The sequence below is a fragment of the Fusarium coffeatum genome, assembly GCF_003316985.1.
Source record: "Fusarium coffeatum strain FIESC_28 chromosome Unknown BRIP53273_contig_52, whole genome shotgun sequence".
Lineage (NCBI taxonomy): Eukaryota > Fungi > Ascomycota > Sordariomycetes > Hypocreales > Nectriaceae > Fusarium > Fusarium coffeatum.
The window spans coordinates 104,272-119,709 of NW_022157849.1; the positions used below are offsets into that span (position 1 = coordinate 104,272).

General features: G+C 48.1%; 7 protein-coding genes across 7 annotated transcripts; 2 read left to right on the forward strand and 5 right to left on the reverse strand.

The window, feature by feature from the left end:
- Positions 1-714: 714 nt before the first annotated feature.
- FIESC28_02385 (uncharacterized protein) lies at positions 715-2,743 on the reverse strand (the record flags this gene model as incomplete). Its single annotated transcript, XM_031156534.1, has 2 exons — positions 715-2,366; positions 2,425-2,743. The coding sequence occupies 2 exons, from the start codon at positions 2,741-2,743 to the stop codon at positions 715-717; spliced, it is 1,971 nt and encodes a 656-aa protein (XP_031019408.1).
- Positions 2,744-4,086: 1,343 nt separating this feature from the next.
- On the reverse strand, positions 4,087-4,598 carry FIESC28_02386 (uncharacterized protein; the record flags this gene model as incomplete). Its single annotated transcript, XM_031156535.1, has 2 exons — positions 4,087-4,331; positions 4,460-4,598. The coding sequence occupies 2 exons, from the start codon at positions 4,596-4,598 to the stop codon at positions 4,087-4,089; spliced, it is 384 nt and encodes a 127-aa protein (XP_031019409.1).
- Positions 4,599-5,592: 994 nt separating this feature from the next.
- FIESC28_02387 (uncharacterized protein) lies at positions 5,593-8,295 on the reverse strand (the record flags this gene model as incomplete). The annotated part of the gene is made up of 7 exons (XM_031156536.1): positions 5,593-5,606; positions 5,682-6,183; positions 6,234-6,292; positions 6,350-6,580; positions 7,273-7,553; positions 7,607-8,132; positions 8,190-8,295. The coding sequence occupies 7 exons, from the start codon at positions 8,293-8,295 to the stop codon at positions 5,593-5,595; spliced, it is 1,719 nt and encodes a 572-aa protein (XP_031019410.1).
- A 344-nt stretch (positions 8,296-8,639) lies between these two features.
- On the forward strand, positions 8,640-9,017 carry FIESC28_02388 (uncharacterized protein; the record flags this gene model as incomplete). Its single annotated transcript, XM_031156537.1, has 2 exons — positions 8,640-8,840; positions 8,892-9,017. The coding sequence occupies 2 exons, from the start codon at positions 8,640-8,642 to the stop codon at positions 9,015-9,017; spliced, it is 327 nt and encodes a 108-aa protein (XP_031019411.1).
- Positions 9,018-9,037: 20 nt separating this feature from the next.
- FIESC28_02389 (uncharacterized protein) lies at positions 9,038-10,055 on the reverse strand (the record flags this gene model as incomplete). Its single annotated transcript, XM_031156538.1, has 5 exons — positions 9,038-9,303; positions 9,354-9,621; positions 9,672-9,697; positions 9,751-9,843; positions 9,893-10,055. The coding sequence occupies 5 exons, from the start codon at positions 10,053-10,055 to the stop codon at positions 9,038-9,040; spliced, it is 816 nt and encodes a 271-aa protein (XP_031019412.1).
- An 828-nt stretch (positions 10,056-10,883) lies between these two features.
- Positions 10,884-11,559, reverse strand: FIESC28_02390 (uncharacterized protein; the record flags this gene model as incomplete). Its single annotated transcript, XM_031156539.1, has 4 exons — positions 10,884-10,902; positions 10,958-11,127; positions 11,178-11,258; positions 11,311-11,559. The coding sequence occupies 4 exons, from the start codon at positions 11,557-11,559 to the stop codon at positions 10,884-10,886; spliced, it is 519 nt and encodes a 172-aa protein (XP_031019413.1).
- A 2,005-nt stretch (positions 11,560-13,564) lies between these two features.
- FIESC28_02391 (uncharacterized protein) lies at positions 13,565-14,277 on the forward strand (the record flags this gene model as incomplete). The annotated part of the gene is made up of 3 exons (XM_031156540.1): positions 13,565-13,597; positions 13,661-13,744; positions 13,828-14,277. 3 exons carry the CDS (start codon positions 13,565-13,567, stop codon positions 14,275-14,277), a joined length of 567 nt encoding a protein of 188 aa, XP_031019414.1.
- Between the last annotated feature and the right edge of the window lie 1,161 nt (positions 14,278-15,438).

Below are 15,438 nucleotides of genomic sequence, written 5' to 3' on the forward strand. Positions count from 1 at the left end.
AGACTAGCGTCACGTGATTAACCTGGCAATGGGGCCACCTAAGCTGAGGGAGTTACACCAGGCCTGCTCAACGCGTCAAGGTGAGTCTTGGCTACCTATAGCCTATTATCCGATGCGATGCGAGACTTGGCGCCTTTCCGTCGTCTGTAGGAGGTCGAGGGAAAATTGGGTTCGAGGTGGTTGGACGTTGGAAGTTACTAAGGTACTAAGGTATCCGTAGGGGAAAGTGGAAAGTGGATAATAGAGCAGACGCGATAAAGTGACGCGATATCTTCGGTATACATAGCATTGGGTAAGCGCCGTTTGCCGTTTCAAGACGGAAGGAGGGCTGCAGGTCAGCCAGTAGCCGACCTGGTAAAGGCAGGAAAGGGCAGGGTCGCCGTGTTTGCATCCAATGCTAACTTCCCCCGGATATAGAACCGTACAAGGAAGCGCCCTTCTAGAAACTCCGATCAAACGGGGGCCGGGAGCTGACCATCACCAGTAACATGCCATGGATGTAAGTGCTGCGGTATGTTTAATGTGCAATGAGGTTTGAAAGATTATTCATCTTTTTATTGCGACATGTGCTTACTATATTAACATCCAGGAACGGTATGTAGTTATTGTCCGAACATGATCTACATCCATTTACGGATACAGTAGTACTAAAATGACATAACTGATCATCCAGCAAAACGCCGTCGCTATGCTATCCAATAACAGCCCGCGAAATTAACGACCTGCACGCTCATAGTGTTCCTGTTCTCGCTCATAATCCGCCAGCATTCCACGACGCTCAGCTTCATCATCACCCTCATCCTCTTCTTGCTCAGTTGACTCTGTTATTGAGTTTGCGAGTTTGGCGCCCTCTCGTCTTCCGCGTTCAACGTCAATGAACCATATCAGGGGTGCAGGGAAGCCAACCAAAACTGCGAGAAACCAAAAAGCAGGACGTATTGTACCAGTCCTGTCAATGATTGCTCCCACAATCGTCGGTCCAAAAACACTGGAGCCTTTGTCGGTAATTGCGTAGAGTGCATAGAAAGCTGCCTCGGATCCGGGGGGGATAAGTTCGCCGTATAGGGAACGACAGTAACCGCTCAGACCTCCAAGGACAACTCCGTAGACAGCGGCCAAGGGATACATTTCCCATGGTTGCTGGAGTCCAAAAACACCCCAATTTTTGACAAATGGAAGATAGCCCAATAAGCCGTAAAGGGGAATCAGTTCGAACAGCGCGATGCAGACAAGAATGGTCTGATGGGCTTGGAGATTGAAAAGTCGCGATATCCACGACCATCCGAACGCACCGAACACCCCTGCAAGAGTTGAAATGACATTGATCATACCGAGCGCCCACGGTTTCATGTGGAGTTGGGTCTTGGCGAATAGGATGGCAGTCGATGACGTGGTTGCGATGGCGTCTGACAAAAGAAACCATCCGGCGAGGAACAGAACAATATCCAACAGACGTCTGGCCTGCTGGACTGTCCTGAACAGGCTCTTCCAAGCATATAGAATGTATGCGAGTCCCGCCATGATGCCTTTTCGGCCATTGTCTGCTAGGGGAGGTCCGGGACGGGGTCGCAACCACATTGCCGCAGGAATAGTAAAAACGGTCCACCAGACGCCAACCATGAATAATACGACTCGCTGGCCCCATGTAGTATTATGCATTGAGATGAGAACACCGATACAAACACATTGCAAAAACAGTGCTGCGATATATCCAGTACCAATTCCGATCGCTGATATGCGCGTTGACAGTTGCAGCTCCTTGGACGTTATCTCTGCATGGCTTGCCGTGGGTTTTAACCGTTCGCCGTCCTCGGGAAGCAACAAAGGCGAGGTTGTTGTAACTGCTGGTGCCTCGGGTTCACCTACCGACTCGTTCAGAGGACGCGACTCATAGTCCGAGTTGCCCAAATCCGGCGTAGTAGTGATATTGGCCTCGATAACATCGGGATGGTATCGCACAAGTAGGGGGAGGAAAGAGTTTAGTAATACGAATGATGCGCCAAACGATGTGTTGGATATAACGGTCAAGAGAGCGCCGAGAATATAGTTGTCTTTGGTGATGAAGATGTAGGACATGACCGCGAAGCTTCCAATCCAAGCGAAACTGAGGAGGAGCTTCTTGCGGTAGTTTCCATGGTCGGCGGCGCAGCTGATACTGACAACGAGCAGGGCTTGGACTAAGACGCTCACTGAAAAGGTGTACATTGCGAAACTGGCGGTGTTGATCTCCATTCCAAACACCCAGACAATACACTGGCCATCGCCTTCATTTTTGCTATCACTTGATCCGCATGGTGTTTTTCGGTCTGAAAGCAGCACACCGTTCTCTCTAGCGAGGGTTTCAAGCAGAATAGGGATGAATGAAGCTGGAGCATGAGTATTAGTGGTGGGTCGCATCTACAGAAGCTCTATAATCGAACTTACCGATGCCACAAATCACGTACGTCTCAGCAGCGAACGCATAAGCGTACCATCCCAGAAGTTCCTTTCGACTCGTCGGGCGAGCGTCATGACCAGAATGACGCGGCACGATTGGGCGTCGCAAGCCAGACTGGCTATTGCGAGGGCTCATATCGCCGTCGCTGGAGGAACGCTCGTCGTCAGCCTCAAAAGCAGAAGTGGCGCAGGATCTAAAGGACCGTTTAGAGATATTGGAGAGTCCTGACCACGGTCTATGATCTTTGAGTTGCGGACGCTGAAGGTGAGTTTGAGTCTGAGGTTGAGGTTGAAGGTTTGGCGCCATAGCTGCCTGCAGTGAGCTTCGGTACCTGGTATGTATGTCGCACTCGTGATCTCACCAGACCCACGTGATTGTCGTCACACGGCCGAGACAGGTGAGTGAGTGTAAAGTACAGTGAGATAAGATTCAACGCCAGGCCGTTATTTGATGCGATTGGAACGGTTTCCAGTAAATGTAGAGCTTTCTTTGCTCTTGGTAAGCTGTAAAGTACTCCATGTACTCTGTCGGTATGCGGGAAGTAAACGGATATAGGAAGAATCTAGAGCCTGGATATTGTTGAAGCAATCGCGCGCACAACGAATCCTGATGATGCCGAGATCAAGTGAGAAAGAGCAGGAAAGGGGTCACAATGAATATTGAATGAACGGCACTTAGTTGTATTCTTAAAGTTGGCCAGCACCAGAAAACCAAATCAGGTCAGGACGGATATCACCGTCGCATCCTCTAATAGCACCTTCTAACCAACAAAAGATCCTTCCCATGCTAGAAACCAAGACTAACGAGACAATAATCACTCGGCAATGTGTGTTTATCGCAATGCCTATTCGCTACCTTTGGGTCTTGTCGTCTACGGAATCGCTGTAAGCCAGCATAATCAAGGCCACCTTGGACGATCCCTGAACTATTTGGGCTCTTATCAGGGTCTTTAATGATCAGTTCAGCACTAACAAGGTGCTTGCAGTTTCTCTTAGTTCAGAGATGCAGCTGTTTAATGCCGAATTGGTTTAGCTTCGGGCTTGGGATTGAGGAAACCCACAGAGTAGAGCCGATCCTGGAATATCGACTTTCTCTTTACAGCACCTTGAATTTTGAAGCGGAGTCTGGAGACACAGACACTCCGCTCTTCGAGTTGAACTTGACTCACGAGAAGTCAAGAAATGAGGGGAAGTGGAGACTTGGATCTCGGGAGTCTGGAGATACTGTAATAACAAGGGATGATCCTTGATAATTGAATCTCCACTAGATAATGGAAATCAGCGTCATCCATGGCAGCCCAACGTACCGTACCTTTGACACCTGCATACCGACAAGTTCTTATTACGGCTTACTACAGAGCCTTTCTTCAGTAGCCTTTTGATCAGAAGCTGTCAGATCTTTATTATGCAGGTCAGACAGACATGCTCACAGTAAGATGCGGGGGACGTTTCTCTCATGTCACTGGGCACGTTTGGCTTCAAGGTCATCATTTAGGACCATGCGCAATAAAACGGTGAATATTGAAAACTCATCTACAGACATTCACGAGAGCAGCAATGACATCGGGGGTATTTCTGAAAGAACCAATATCAACAACAGCACTGCCCGAAAACGACATATCCTCCTCCATCGTACCCAACTTCATCCATCTACTTCTTGTGGCCAAAGAGCTTGGACTTGAGCTTGTCAGCCAGACCAACGGGGGTCTTGGCAGTGGTCTTCTCTTCCTCCTCAGACTTTCGCTCCGGAGTACCAACTTGAGCATTGCCAGCACCTCCGCGGCCAGTGTGGAAGTCTCGGCCGTCCTGGCTCGGCCGGATCGCAATCTCGGGGATGATGTCTTGATCCTTTCGCTCGGTGGTAGGTGTGCCTATATCGCCAATGTTTCCAGCACCTATTGTTGAACAAGGTCTGTTAGAAGACTGGTTTCGCCTATGATGGGTAGACGTAGGGTAGGTTTTTGCGAAAGACAACGCTGCCGTAGCAACATATGACCAGAACAGAATATCGATAGTTACTTACCTCCACGTCCTGCACTGTATGCGCCATCACCGTGGCTTCCAACAACGCCAGTACGAACGACTTCTCCATCGACGTACTCTGTATCGTCAGGCTTGAAGTTGCCAGCACCACCGCGACCATGAGAGACTTCAGCCGACATTGTTGTTGATTATTTGAAATGCGTGTATTTGAACGGTCTGATTAAAGAGGTTTTTAGAAGGTCAGGTTGTTGTCGAGGTTATAAATCTGGTTGTAATATAAAAGTCGGCCGTTCAGGCGTCAGCTGAATCCCAGGGTATGACTACAACTTATAGCAGTCGTCACCGGGCGGAAGGGCAACGCAGCACAACACAGCACAACACAGCACAGCCATCAAGTTAAGCTTGTTTGCTTCCATGCCTGAGACCATCTCTGATAAGGAACAAGGAACAGGTAGTGATTACCATGGCATCATGATCAGGTACAAGTACAGGTACAGGTACAATGTACGAAGACAGCCGTTATCTCTATCTGATACTGAGCGATATCAATTGGGCGACTATCACTTAAATGGATTCTCTTATCAGTTTACACAAGAAGCCCCAAGACAACCGCCAAGATCGCCCAGAAAACCCACTAGACCCTACTAAAACAGTGATCAAAGGTCACTAAATGCAGGTTCTACAGCGCATTCCGAGATCAAAAGCGCCAAGCACGTGCGACGGGTGACAGCAGAGGCAGGAGGGTGTGATGATGGCAGAAATGACCGCAGCCAGTTAGAAGCCGTCTTTCAGTCTCTGGTTACGTATCCGAATTTGTTCAGCTTTGGTAATTTAATGTGGGGGACTCAACTTATCGATTCTCCAATGCCTTTCATTTCCACGGCCACGGGTGGAAGAATCACCTCTTATCAGGAACCTTGCATTAGTATCCGCGGACAAGAGTGGGATTGGGTCTTGGTCGACATTTCGTGGATTCGCATGTTTGTTGGCTCGTGTGATATTTACATACCTGCCTTTTCATGCTGATGTGCTTTCCCAATGGTATTGCAACTTTGATCTGACAATAGCATCTATTTAACATCACTCATCTTTATCCAGGATACGAAGCTTCATTCATATTGACTCTAGGTAAGTATTGACTGACTCACAACTTCCAAGCATCAAATGTATATATCAGTTCAACCACTCTATGGCATAGAAATACAATATCCAACTTAAACCGACTCCCCAAGTATACCTCATATCTATCCCTGCTCTCATACCAACTCCATTGTCATCCCCTCTCTCTGGATCATCCCCAACAGGCTCCTTAATCCATCCCTCCGGTACTTGTGTCAAAAAGTCATACCAGTAATCGCCCATAATTCCATAACCTTCATTTGTAGGGTGCAAGCAGTCTCTTAAATCCTTCAAATCGAAAGTGCTAAAGTCCACGGCAACAACATGGTTTCCCTCTTGTCGCCGCTTCCGCACGACCTCGGGGATCATGGCTCTGTATTCCGGAGATCTGGACTTGAATCCATCACAGGATGATAGAGGTATCGCGACTAGAATCACTGCATCAGGACAGTATTCGATGATTTTATCGATAAGTTGACCTAGACGCTTTGCTACACCTTTCGGATCGCTGCCTTCTTTCGAGATCGAAGATCGCCTGTCCATATCGTTTGTCCCAGCATGTAGAAGAACAACATTTGGTCTCTGCTCCAATGATTCTGTGACATGATCGTTTATGTACTGGATAGTCTTTCCGGACCATGCTGCCTAGGAATTGGTATAAGTATGACGTCTTTGCTTCTGAGCTCGAGGCTTACATGGTACCTATCATCCATTGATCCTCGGTGCCTTGTACCAGCAAAGACAACATCTTCACCTATATACGAGTCAATACAAGTCTCTAGGAGCCACCTCCTTGTCCAATAAGACTCACGAGATAGATGCCCTGCAAGAGAAAGTCGATAGCCATTTCCGTCACCGCCATTGGAATCACTGCCCCATCCTTCAGTAATCGAATCTCCAACACAAAGAATACGCAATGGAACTTCTATTTTCGGCAAATCGTCAAGGTTAGCACTGGTGTAGTTTAACACATCATAAGCTGTGTAACCAGAAATGTTTCTAGCTATCTGAGGAGTGTCCTGTCGTAGTAAGATGTCTCCAGCTTGAGTTGTACTTATAAGACAGAACAAAAAGGTGTACCACATGTTGCTATCAGAAAATACCAGTATTCTACCAAGAAAGGACGGCTCAGAGCGTCTTTCTCTGGGTATCAGACCACATATTTAAAGTTGCAGTGAGAAGATCGCTGTCGATTCTTTGCTGTTGGTTGTTGTCGGTCTAATTGTCAGCAAAATACCCAGGGTTCCACATCCTTCGAGTGCTGATCCATGATGAAACATTCCAATGCAAGGTTCACGATGTTCTCCTGCAGTTCACTAATGTTAAATCACGCACATGCGACTGTCACTCAGACCGGTTGCATGAATGTTGTTGGTTCTGCCGCTTCTGCGTGATCGAAAGTCAATCAAATCCTCTATCGCACAGCCTCATAAATTACTTGTCCATGTAAATGTTAAAACAAAGAGATGCGGCCTCTGCTTTCCCATAGCGAACTGGGGGCTTGAAACAATAGACCGTGGTAAATGTTCTTCTTATTCTATTTTCTCGCTCATCTCTCTGGTTAGTCCATTCTTTGGGTCCTCAACATCTCCATTGAGGAATGCTTTCATCTAAAATTTCATCAACGCCATATCAATCACATAAACTCCCAATGATGGTATTTCTCAAATGTTCTCGTTGTTGATAGCTGCTGCTATCAAGCCCTTCCAGCACGACCAATCTGCAGGATCTCACCTGTCAGGGCTTCGTCGCCTCGAAACACTGGCCACGAGGCGCCGTCAGATTTAGCCAGGACAAACTCCAACTTCGTGCCGAGCACTCTGTAGCTTGACTTCTCTGGGTCAATCGAACCGTATAAGGGGATGTCGGCGGTATAGCGCTTGGGAGGCGAGTCGGATGTTGCGAGGTCAAGCTTCAGCTGCTTGGGCTGGAGCTCGATCTTGGCCGTGCCCTTGTCGATCTTTTTCAAGAAGAAAGATGCGATAACGTTGACGGGGGTCTGATAGAAGTCATGTCTAGGTTCGTCAGCATTAACACAAGCAATCTTAGACAGGAGACATAAACTCACCTGACGTTAGAAACAATCTCCTCGCTATCAGCGCCATCCTTCTTTCCGCTGCCCACAAACAAGTGTTTGTTCTTAGTTTTGCATCCCTCGATCTTCATGAACTGGTCAAACTCCAGCACTCTCCTCTTGCAGCAGGAGTAGCCCTTGCTTCCCTCATGGAAGATCGGGACACCTGGGTGGTGAACACACTCCTCTTCGTCTCTCGAGCTACCCTTCTTATAAGTTGCGCCGCAGGCTCTTCTCTTGCAGCCAACGCCGTCGGCAATCTCGAGACTGGGGTCGTCGTCTTCCGACTCGGGAGCTGGGGGAGGCGGGGTGGGAGCATGCTGAGCAGTCGGAACTGGTGCACGCGAGGGAGTCGCAGCGTTTAGCGCATCGATCTTCTTGACGAGATCAGCATCGTCCTGCTGAGGTTTCTCCTCCAGTTGCGGCGGCTTGTCGGTGGTGGAATGAGTGCCTGTCGTGCAGGGCGGAATCTCCATAAACTCATCAAAGGTCAAAACTCGAGGCTTGCAGCACTTCCATCCTTTATGCAGCAAATCAGTATACAGAACATTGTATGGTGTTTCTTGATCAAGCTTACCTTTCTGCCCCTCGTGGAAAACAGGCGGACCGGGGTGGTACTCGCACTTCTCATCAGGGTCCGTAAACTCCTTTCCACAACCTTGATGGACACACTTTTGGGCCATTTCGCTAGCAGTTTTAGATTCGTGCTCCACAAGCTTGAATTGAAGATTTTCAAAGTATAAATAAGAGAGAAGAAGGGGAATTTGGTTATCACCGACTCTGGTGGGGTGGGAGCTTCTAGAATTCAAGCTCTGACACCCATGGAGGCGATGACGATGTCCACTGGAAACAGCCCAGCTATGGCTTGACCGCTTTCCCTTTTCGATGCGGGGTTGTTATGCGTGTTAGGACTAGACCGTTATATCATCTCATCTATCTATAATCTCAGGCCATTCTTATTATACATTTTGTTTATATGGCCATTTGTAACCATTAATCTCTATAAATCAATCTTTCTCATCTCATCATGTTTGCTACTCGTCGTCTTCTATTCTCAACGAGGATAACATTCTTTACTCGCGAAACATGTGGCCTTTGTAGTCAAGCCAAGCATGTTCTATCTGATGTCTGGGATAAAAGGCCGTTCGACTATACGGAAGTTGATGTTGACCTTCCAAAACCCGAGAGCAAGCAATGGAGAGACATTTATGACTTCGACGTGCCTGTAGTAAGTATAACAACAAATCCGGAGTTTTCTAGTATTCACATGAAATTCTAGATACACATCAGCAAGTCTACAGCCCCAGAGGAGAATGTTAAGAGTGTGGGCAAGGCTATTAAACTCATGCACCGATTCACAGTCGAGCAAGTCGAAGCTCAAATGGACAAGGCAGAGAAGGACTGAAGTTCAAGTTTGAAGCACTCTTAGTAACCCTGTCCTCTGACCGGCGCCACGCTTCCATCAGCAAAACTGAGCTGCTCTTTGACTACAAGCCCCAGAGACGTGTAATCTGTCACCACATTCATCATATCGAATCCAAGATCGGCATATACCTTCGCTTGTTCTCCTCCTGTACAGTATACTCCTGTCTTCTTGCCCGCCTTTTGACTAGCAGCAAGAATCTTGGCAATGGCATCTTTCAGTTCCGAGGCCATAACTCCTTCGATGATAGGGTGGCCAATGGCGTTTCCTGTCGTGTATTAATACTTTTGGGCTTCCCAGGATACTCAATTGCCTTACCTAGGTCAAAGGGTCCAATGAACAACACATCAATCCCGTCCACAGCAGCAATCTCATCAATTGACTCAAGTGCCTCCCTGGTTTCGATCTGAACGATGGTTAGAAGAGAATCGTTCGCTTGCTGAAGGTACTGCGTGAAGGTTGGCTCAGGATGAAATCGCTCGGGAGCAATTGGAGATCCAAAGCCTCGTCTGCCTTGAGGGGGGAATTTGGCAGATTGGACGAGCTGTCTCGCCTCTTCGGGTGTTCTCAGCAACGGAACAACGATCTTGTGAGAGTCAGTCTTGATACTACGATCTTTCAATCATCAATGCTTACACCGTGAGCTCCGCTGTCAAGTGCACCTAGGGAATGTCAATGCTGCTCTTTCAATTCGAGATGTCTGTGTAAATCTTACGTTTTACCATCCATCCTTGCATATCAGGCAATCTCACGATAGGCGAAACCCCTAGTGCCGCAATAGCTGGCACGGCGTCGTGCATTGCGCCATCTAAACAAACGTCAGGCCTTGTCGGTAGTGACAGTGAAGGAGCCTTTACCATCTATGTTGCCGTGTTCACAGTCTATTAGCACCCAGTCAACTCCTGATCTCGCCAGTACCCGTGACACGTTCGCCCCAGGAAGCATCTGCCAGGCACCGAATGCCTTCTTTCCCTCCAGCAGTGATGTTCGTAGTCTATTGGACGCTTGCATGGCGGACATGTTTCTGGTCATACTCCGTAGTCGTAGTGTATTAGTTTTGAAAGCTGGTCGTATTCGCAATGTTGCTGAAGTCCATACTCTACTCATATTGTCTATGTTTGAGCTCTTGTAAGGGCAATCGATAAGCAATGCACAAAGTCAATTTTCTCGGAGAAGCAAGCCCCGAGAGCCCAATTTATAAGAACGAATATCATGCACTTCCCCGGAGCTCCCCGGTCCCATCCCAAGTTTCCAAGCGGGGAGACATCCAAGATTGCGGGGTTTCGTGGGGGAGATCAACCTGCTTCAGGAAATCAAGACCTATCTTCGTGACATGCAATTGGCCATCCTAAGAAATTTTGTTGCAGGGCGGACAGTAGTCACTCATAGGGCGCAGAAGCTCGAGCGTGATCGGGTATCTGTATTTTTATTATATGTTTTGCAAAGTGCAACATCTTGCGTGTAATTGTCTAATCGTTCGCTGTCGAAATAAGCCAGAACCGACGCCCATTTCCTGTATAGCAAACTGCGCCCATCACATTCAACCTTGGGCTATCTAAACACCCTATATATCCATTACAAAGAACTGTGCGGTGGGCCCAGGTGTGGTGGCACTGCTTGGCTTGAACAGCCGACTCGTCTTGCTGATGAGTCTCTTATTCAAGCTGCAGCATGCAATGGTACCCTTGCTTGGTAAAGCAGTTCATAAATTTGCCGCAAAAAATAAAAGCTTTTGTTGTGATGGCCTGTGGTTTGGTGGCATCTATTGTCGGGTAGCTGATCATGCTTGGTGCTTGATAAACCCCTTTTTCATTTTCGAGTCCAACTTCTCTCCATATCGCATCGAGATTAAGAGGCCTGAAGGCATCTAGAAAGAGCAGTTAGTAAACAGAACCCAATAACATTGACTGGAATAAACATACCCCAGGTAATCTTCCTTAATGCTACCAATAGCCCACATCTCGCCGACCTCTGTTCTGGTACCGATGATCTTCACACGCACGTGCGTTTGTGGCTCGATGACGGTATCCTCGTTGTTGGTGAATTGAGGTGGTGTCGCATTAGGATCCCACTTGACATCATTGGGAATCAACTGCGCTATGCGTTAGAAGGGTCGTATTGTGACAGTCGAGAGAAACCTACATGAGCCGACACAAAGAGCTGCAGAGGTCCTGCATGTGCAAAGAAACCTTGGGGGTTTATAGAATGGACAACAGCATCAACCTGAGTCAAGTCAGACTCCTGGATCATCAATCCTGAGTAGTGATAGCCTTACCGTCTCGCCCTTGAATGGCCGCCATACCACAGCGCGATATCCCACGGTAAACTCAGCCATACCGAGACCAGGAAGGATTCGGCCTTCGGAGATTTCGAAAGCATCCATGATGGAGATGATGAAGTAGCTGCCAGCGCATGTGCCTTCGACATCCTTCAGGAGCTTGCCTGTAACCAGCTCATGCATGTTGCGACCCATGAAAGAAGGGTGCAAGGTGACCTTGCGTTCCAGGTTGTAGAGAAAGAACATGATGCAATTTATTTAGAAGAAACGAAGATGTTGATAGTAGACAGATAATCGGATTATTTGAACAGGATCGTTTGGGCGTCGTGTCACGGTCGGTGATCTGCAAGCGGGAACAAATCTAGATCCAATACAGCGAAGCTTAAGCTAATAAGTACCGCTGGGCAGAGGTTTAATGCGATCGATGGAGAAGCAGATGCTGGGATAGCGCGTGCGACGGATTACGGGGAGTAGCGACAGGTCGGCGTAGCTTTGAGGGCGCGTCTTTCGCTGAAGGAAGCTGAAAAGGAAATGATGCGGAAGAGAAAAGACCTTTGCGTGTCGAGTCAGATTCTGACTGCTGACCTTGTTGACGCGAGCGCAAAGAGGTTAAGGGTTCGTGGTAACAAAGAATGCGAAGTGAGGTGCAAGTTTGGACATTCTGGACGAGGCTGAGCTGGCCTATGCCTGCGAATGAACTCTATCCAATCAGAGCTTGATTACGGTTCAGCCACATGTGTGGCGTACGAGAGCAGGTTGCCTTCTAATATTCGTGCAACATGGTGAAAAATACAACTTGATGCATGTATAATAAAGCACTTGGTGCTTCTTCGGCAACTCCAGTTTCAAGGAGTTAACATTGAAGCTCCTTATTATGGCATGAAGGGGTGATCTTGAAGGTGTAAGCCAATAAAGATCGGATGGAAACAAACAAATGGGCTATTGGACTTGCAGCTTAATTATCGACCTAAGAAGTCTAACGAAAGCGACGTCGCTAAAATAATCGGCGCGCAAACAGCTCGATAATTACTGCAAGTCAATAAACGAAGCTTGGTAGTGGAGGTCTCGGCCGTTCGCAGTCGTGTCTTCCAGAAGAACTAGGATCCATTGTGGTATGATCACAATGGAACAGTACAATAAGACAGATGGGTGGCAGGAAGCGAATGGAAGCCTCTGTGAAACCTTGTTGATACCAAAGTACAAATCCGGCATACAAGCAAAATCTGGGGAAGTTGCAAGGGGAAAGTGCTTTCTTAAGCATCTTCAACCAATGCAATGACAAAGAAGGCGTACAGTAGACTATTTCTACGGTTCGTACCTTCCGCTTGGCGGTAATCATAAACTAAAGGGTCCCGGCAGGTCTGGGTCCTTGTCCAGGTTAAGGAGATGAGCACACGAGCTGGAAGGAACTACTGACATGGGTCAGGGGCTCGAAGGAAAAGGAGGCTCCAAGTTACAGGACTCTGCCCCACAGAGGCAGGTGCGGCGGTGCAATTCAAGCGGGTCAATTGCAGTGGAGGGCAAGAGAAGTTTCGCAAAAATGGAAAGCACATGAAGAATGAACAGCTCAGCAAAGCCAAAGCCAAAGCCAACGCCAAAGTCAAAGCCACCTCACAACCACTCTCATTCGCTTTATCGTACTAAGCCGCCCACCTTCTCCCCCGTCTCATCTCTACCTCGACTCGCCTCGCCTTATTTCGTCTTTTTTGGATAAGTTCCTTTTTCTCTACTTCTCATCTCTTGGCTCGTTCACTGCCACTCATTCTTTATTGCTTCTTCCACCTGCATCGCTCCCGCACCAAACGCGCATCCCCTGACTAGTCTGCATTACAAGCCTCGGTTTCTCAAAGAAGGGGTTCCATTCACCTTCTCTGACTGTCTTGGATTGTGCTACTTCGCGCTACTCGACGTTAAAGTTGAGGTAACCTGGTCATATATACCTTAATTGTAGTCGACTTCAACATCGCACCACGAGCAGGCATCAACGTTATTTGTCAAGCTACGGCTACCAAGCTTCTTTTAATATCTCTCCAGTCGCCTTGGCTATTTCTCAACCTTGACCTCAGATCCACAACCGCAGTCTCAGATCGTCAAGCACTGCATAATTCAACTCACGGACTACATTGAGTCGAGTCGCTTGTCTGGTTGATCGCGACTCGATAAACTTTTATTCGCGTCACTCTTCCACCTTCAGTTTACTACAGCTGTCGTCTCATCTCGTCTCGTTTGCTCTGCTAAAGTTTTAGCCAATATGTCTCTGGATCTTGAACATCATCTCACCTTTGTAAGTCTGGCTCAAGTCTACATCTTCTCACCATATGTCAAAACACTCGCTAACATTTTTCAGTATGGTGCTTACCACCATAATTCTGTCAATATTGCCATTCACATGGTCTGCGTTCCCCTCATTCTCATCTCGGGGTTCTCTCTGGTTCGTCTCCCCACCTCGTTGCTGGGTCATATGAGTGTTGGCTTGTCAACTTGAACTCAGTACACCAGCTTACCACTTTACAGGCCACATACAGCGGCACTCTCATCCACACACCGGAGTGGCTCACTGTTCCTTACTTGGAGCTTAACCTTGGCATCATTGCTGCTAGTCTTTACTCCCTGCTTTATCTGCTGTTGGAGCCTTTTGCTGGCTTTCTTTTGGCCATCTTCTGCATGGGTGGAGCAGCTTTCGTCAACTACTTGCGCCAACAGAACCCCGACTCAACCTTCCAGGGTGCTCTGGCTGTGCACATCGTCTGCTGGATCTTCCAGTTCATCGGCCATGGAAAGTATGAGGGCCGTGCTCCCGCTCTGCTCGACAACCTTATCCAGGCCGTCTTTCTGGCTCCCATGTTTGTGTGGCTTGAAATTCTGTTCAAGTTCGGATATCGACCTGAGCTCCGAGCTCGTGTCAGCAAGAAGGTCCAGATCGAGATTGAGAAGTTCAGGGCTAAGAATGGCAAGGCTCAATAGAGCTGTTGCCTTACTGTGGACTATGGTGCCGGCGCTAAACAATACGGTGTTTCTGACAAGCGACCCGTTAGGAGTCGGTGCATAGGACCATTTTCAACATCGAGACGACCCACGTTCTGACTTGTAGGAACATGCCAGACGTGGTCGATCGATGACTAACACGGGGATGTCCAAATGAAGCGGTCGTGAAGCCGGTGGATGTAATGAAATCGTGGGCATCCCGCTACCAGAGAGAAGGTGGTATTGGTGATCTCATCCCCTATATTCACTCAAGCACTTGACGTTCCTAATAGCAGTCTTCTTTGCTTATACGGCCGTCAGGCTGCTTCGAGATTTATATCAAAACTAGCATGCATGTTTAGAAAAGAGGGTCTGAAGATGGTCTGGCCGTGTTGGCCAGCCCAACATTGTACGAGGTGTATGGAGTTGTGTTGTTTGCAATTTAAATTAGCAGTTATCGGTCAAGCATGTAGCAACATCGTCATTCACATCACAAGTCAATGGGGCTTATGGATTCAGGAGTAAACAGTTTATTTTTGTGTTGCTACTTGGTACTATGTATCTGCTGCTCCATGGTTAAATGATGCCTGATCACTGACGGAACAGGATCTTGGTCTGCTCTTTGAATCAAGGCTCGTTGTCATACATGACAAACCTGTATCTCGAGCGAACTGCGACGCTTCGCAGAATGGTATTGAAGGTGTCCCCGTCGAACCTACGACATACTCTTGTTAGTGCAAGGCTCTCCCTCTCCGTCAGGCTCACGCGGAATGCCATTAGAGATGCAGGTCCTGGCGGGACTCTCTGGCTGTGGCACTCGGTAGACCTTGTCCATGCTTGTGACGGGGCGTACACAGTTCAAGCTCAATTGCTTTCGCCTTGTTCGGCGTGTTGAAGAATAGCGACCGAGGGGCCGAGCCGGACGTGGGCGTCTAAGGTTCGGACGATTTCGGTGTGGCTGAGGGCCAGAATTGCCACTTAGCTGTCGTCGTCTTTTTGAGTTCCCGCCCTCTCACAGCGTGAGAGGGGGGTTAGAGGGGGCAATCTGTCTTTGCTCCTGTTTCTCCGATGATGTCGGAGAGGTCTTCTAGACCTCCCGTAAGATATCAGAGGGGGCTTGGGGCTCAAGTCTTTGCTCAAAAAGCTTGGCTCTGCAAGGGT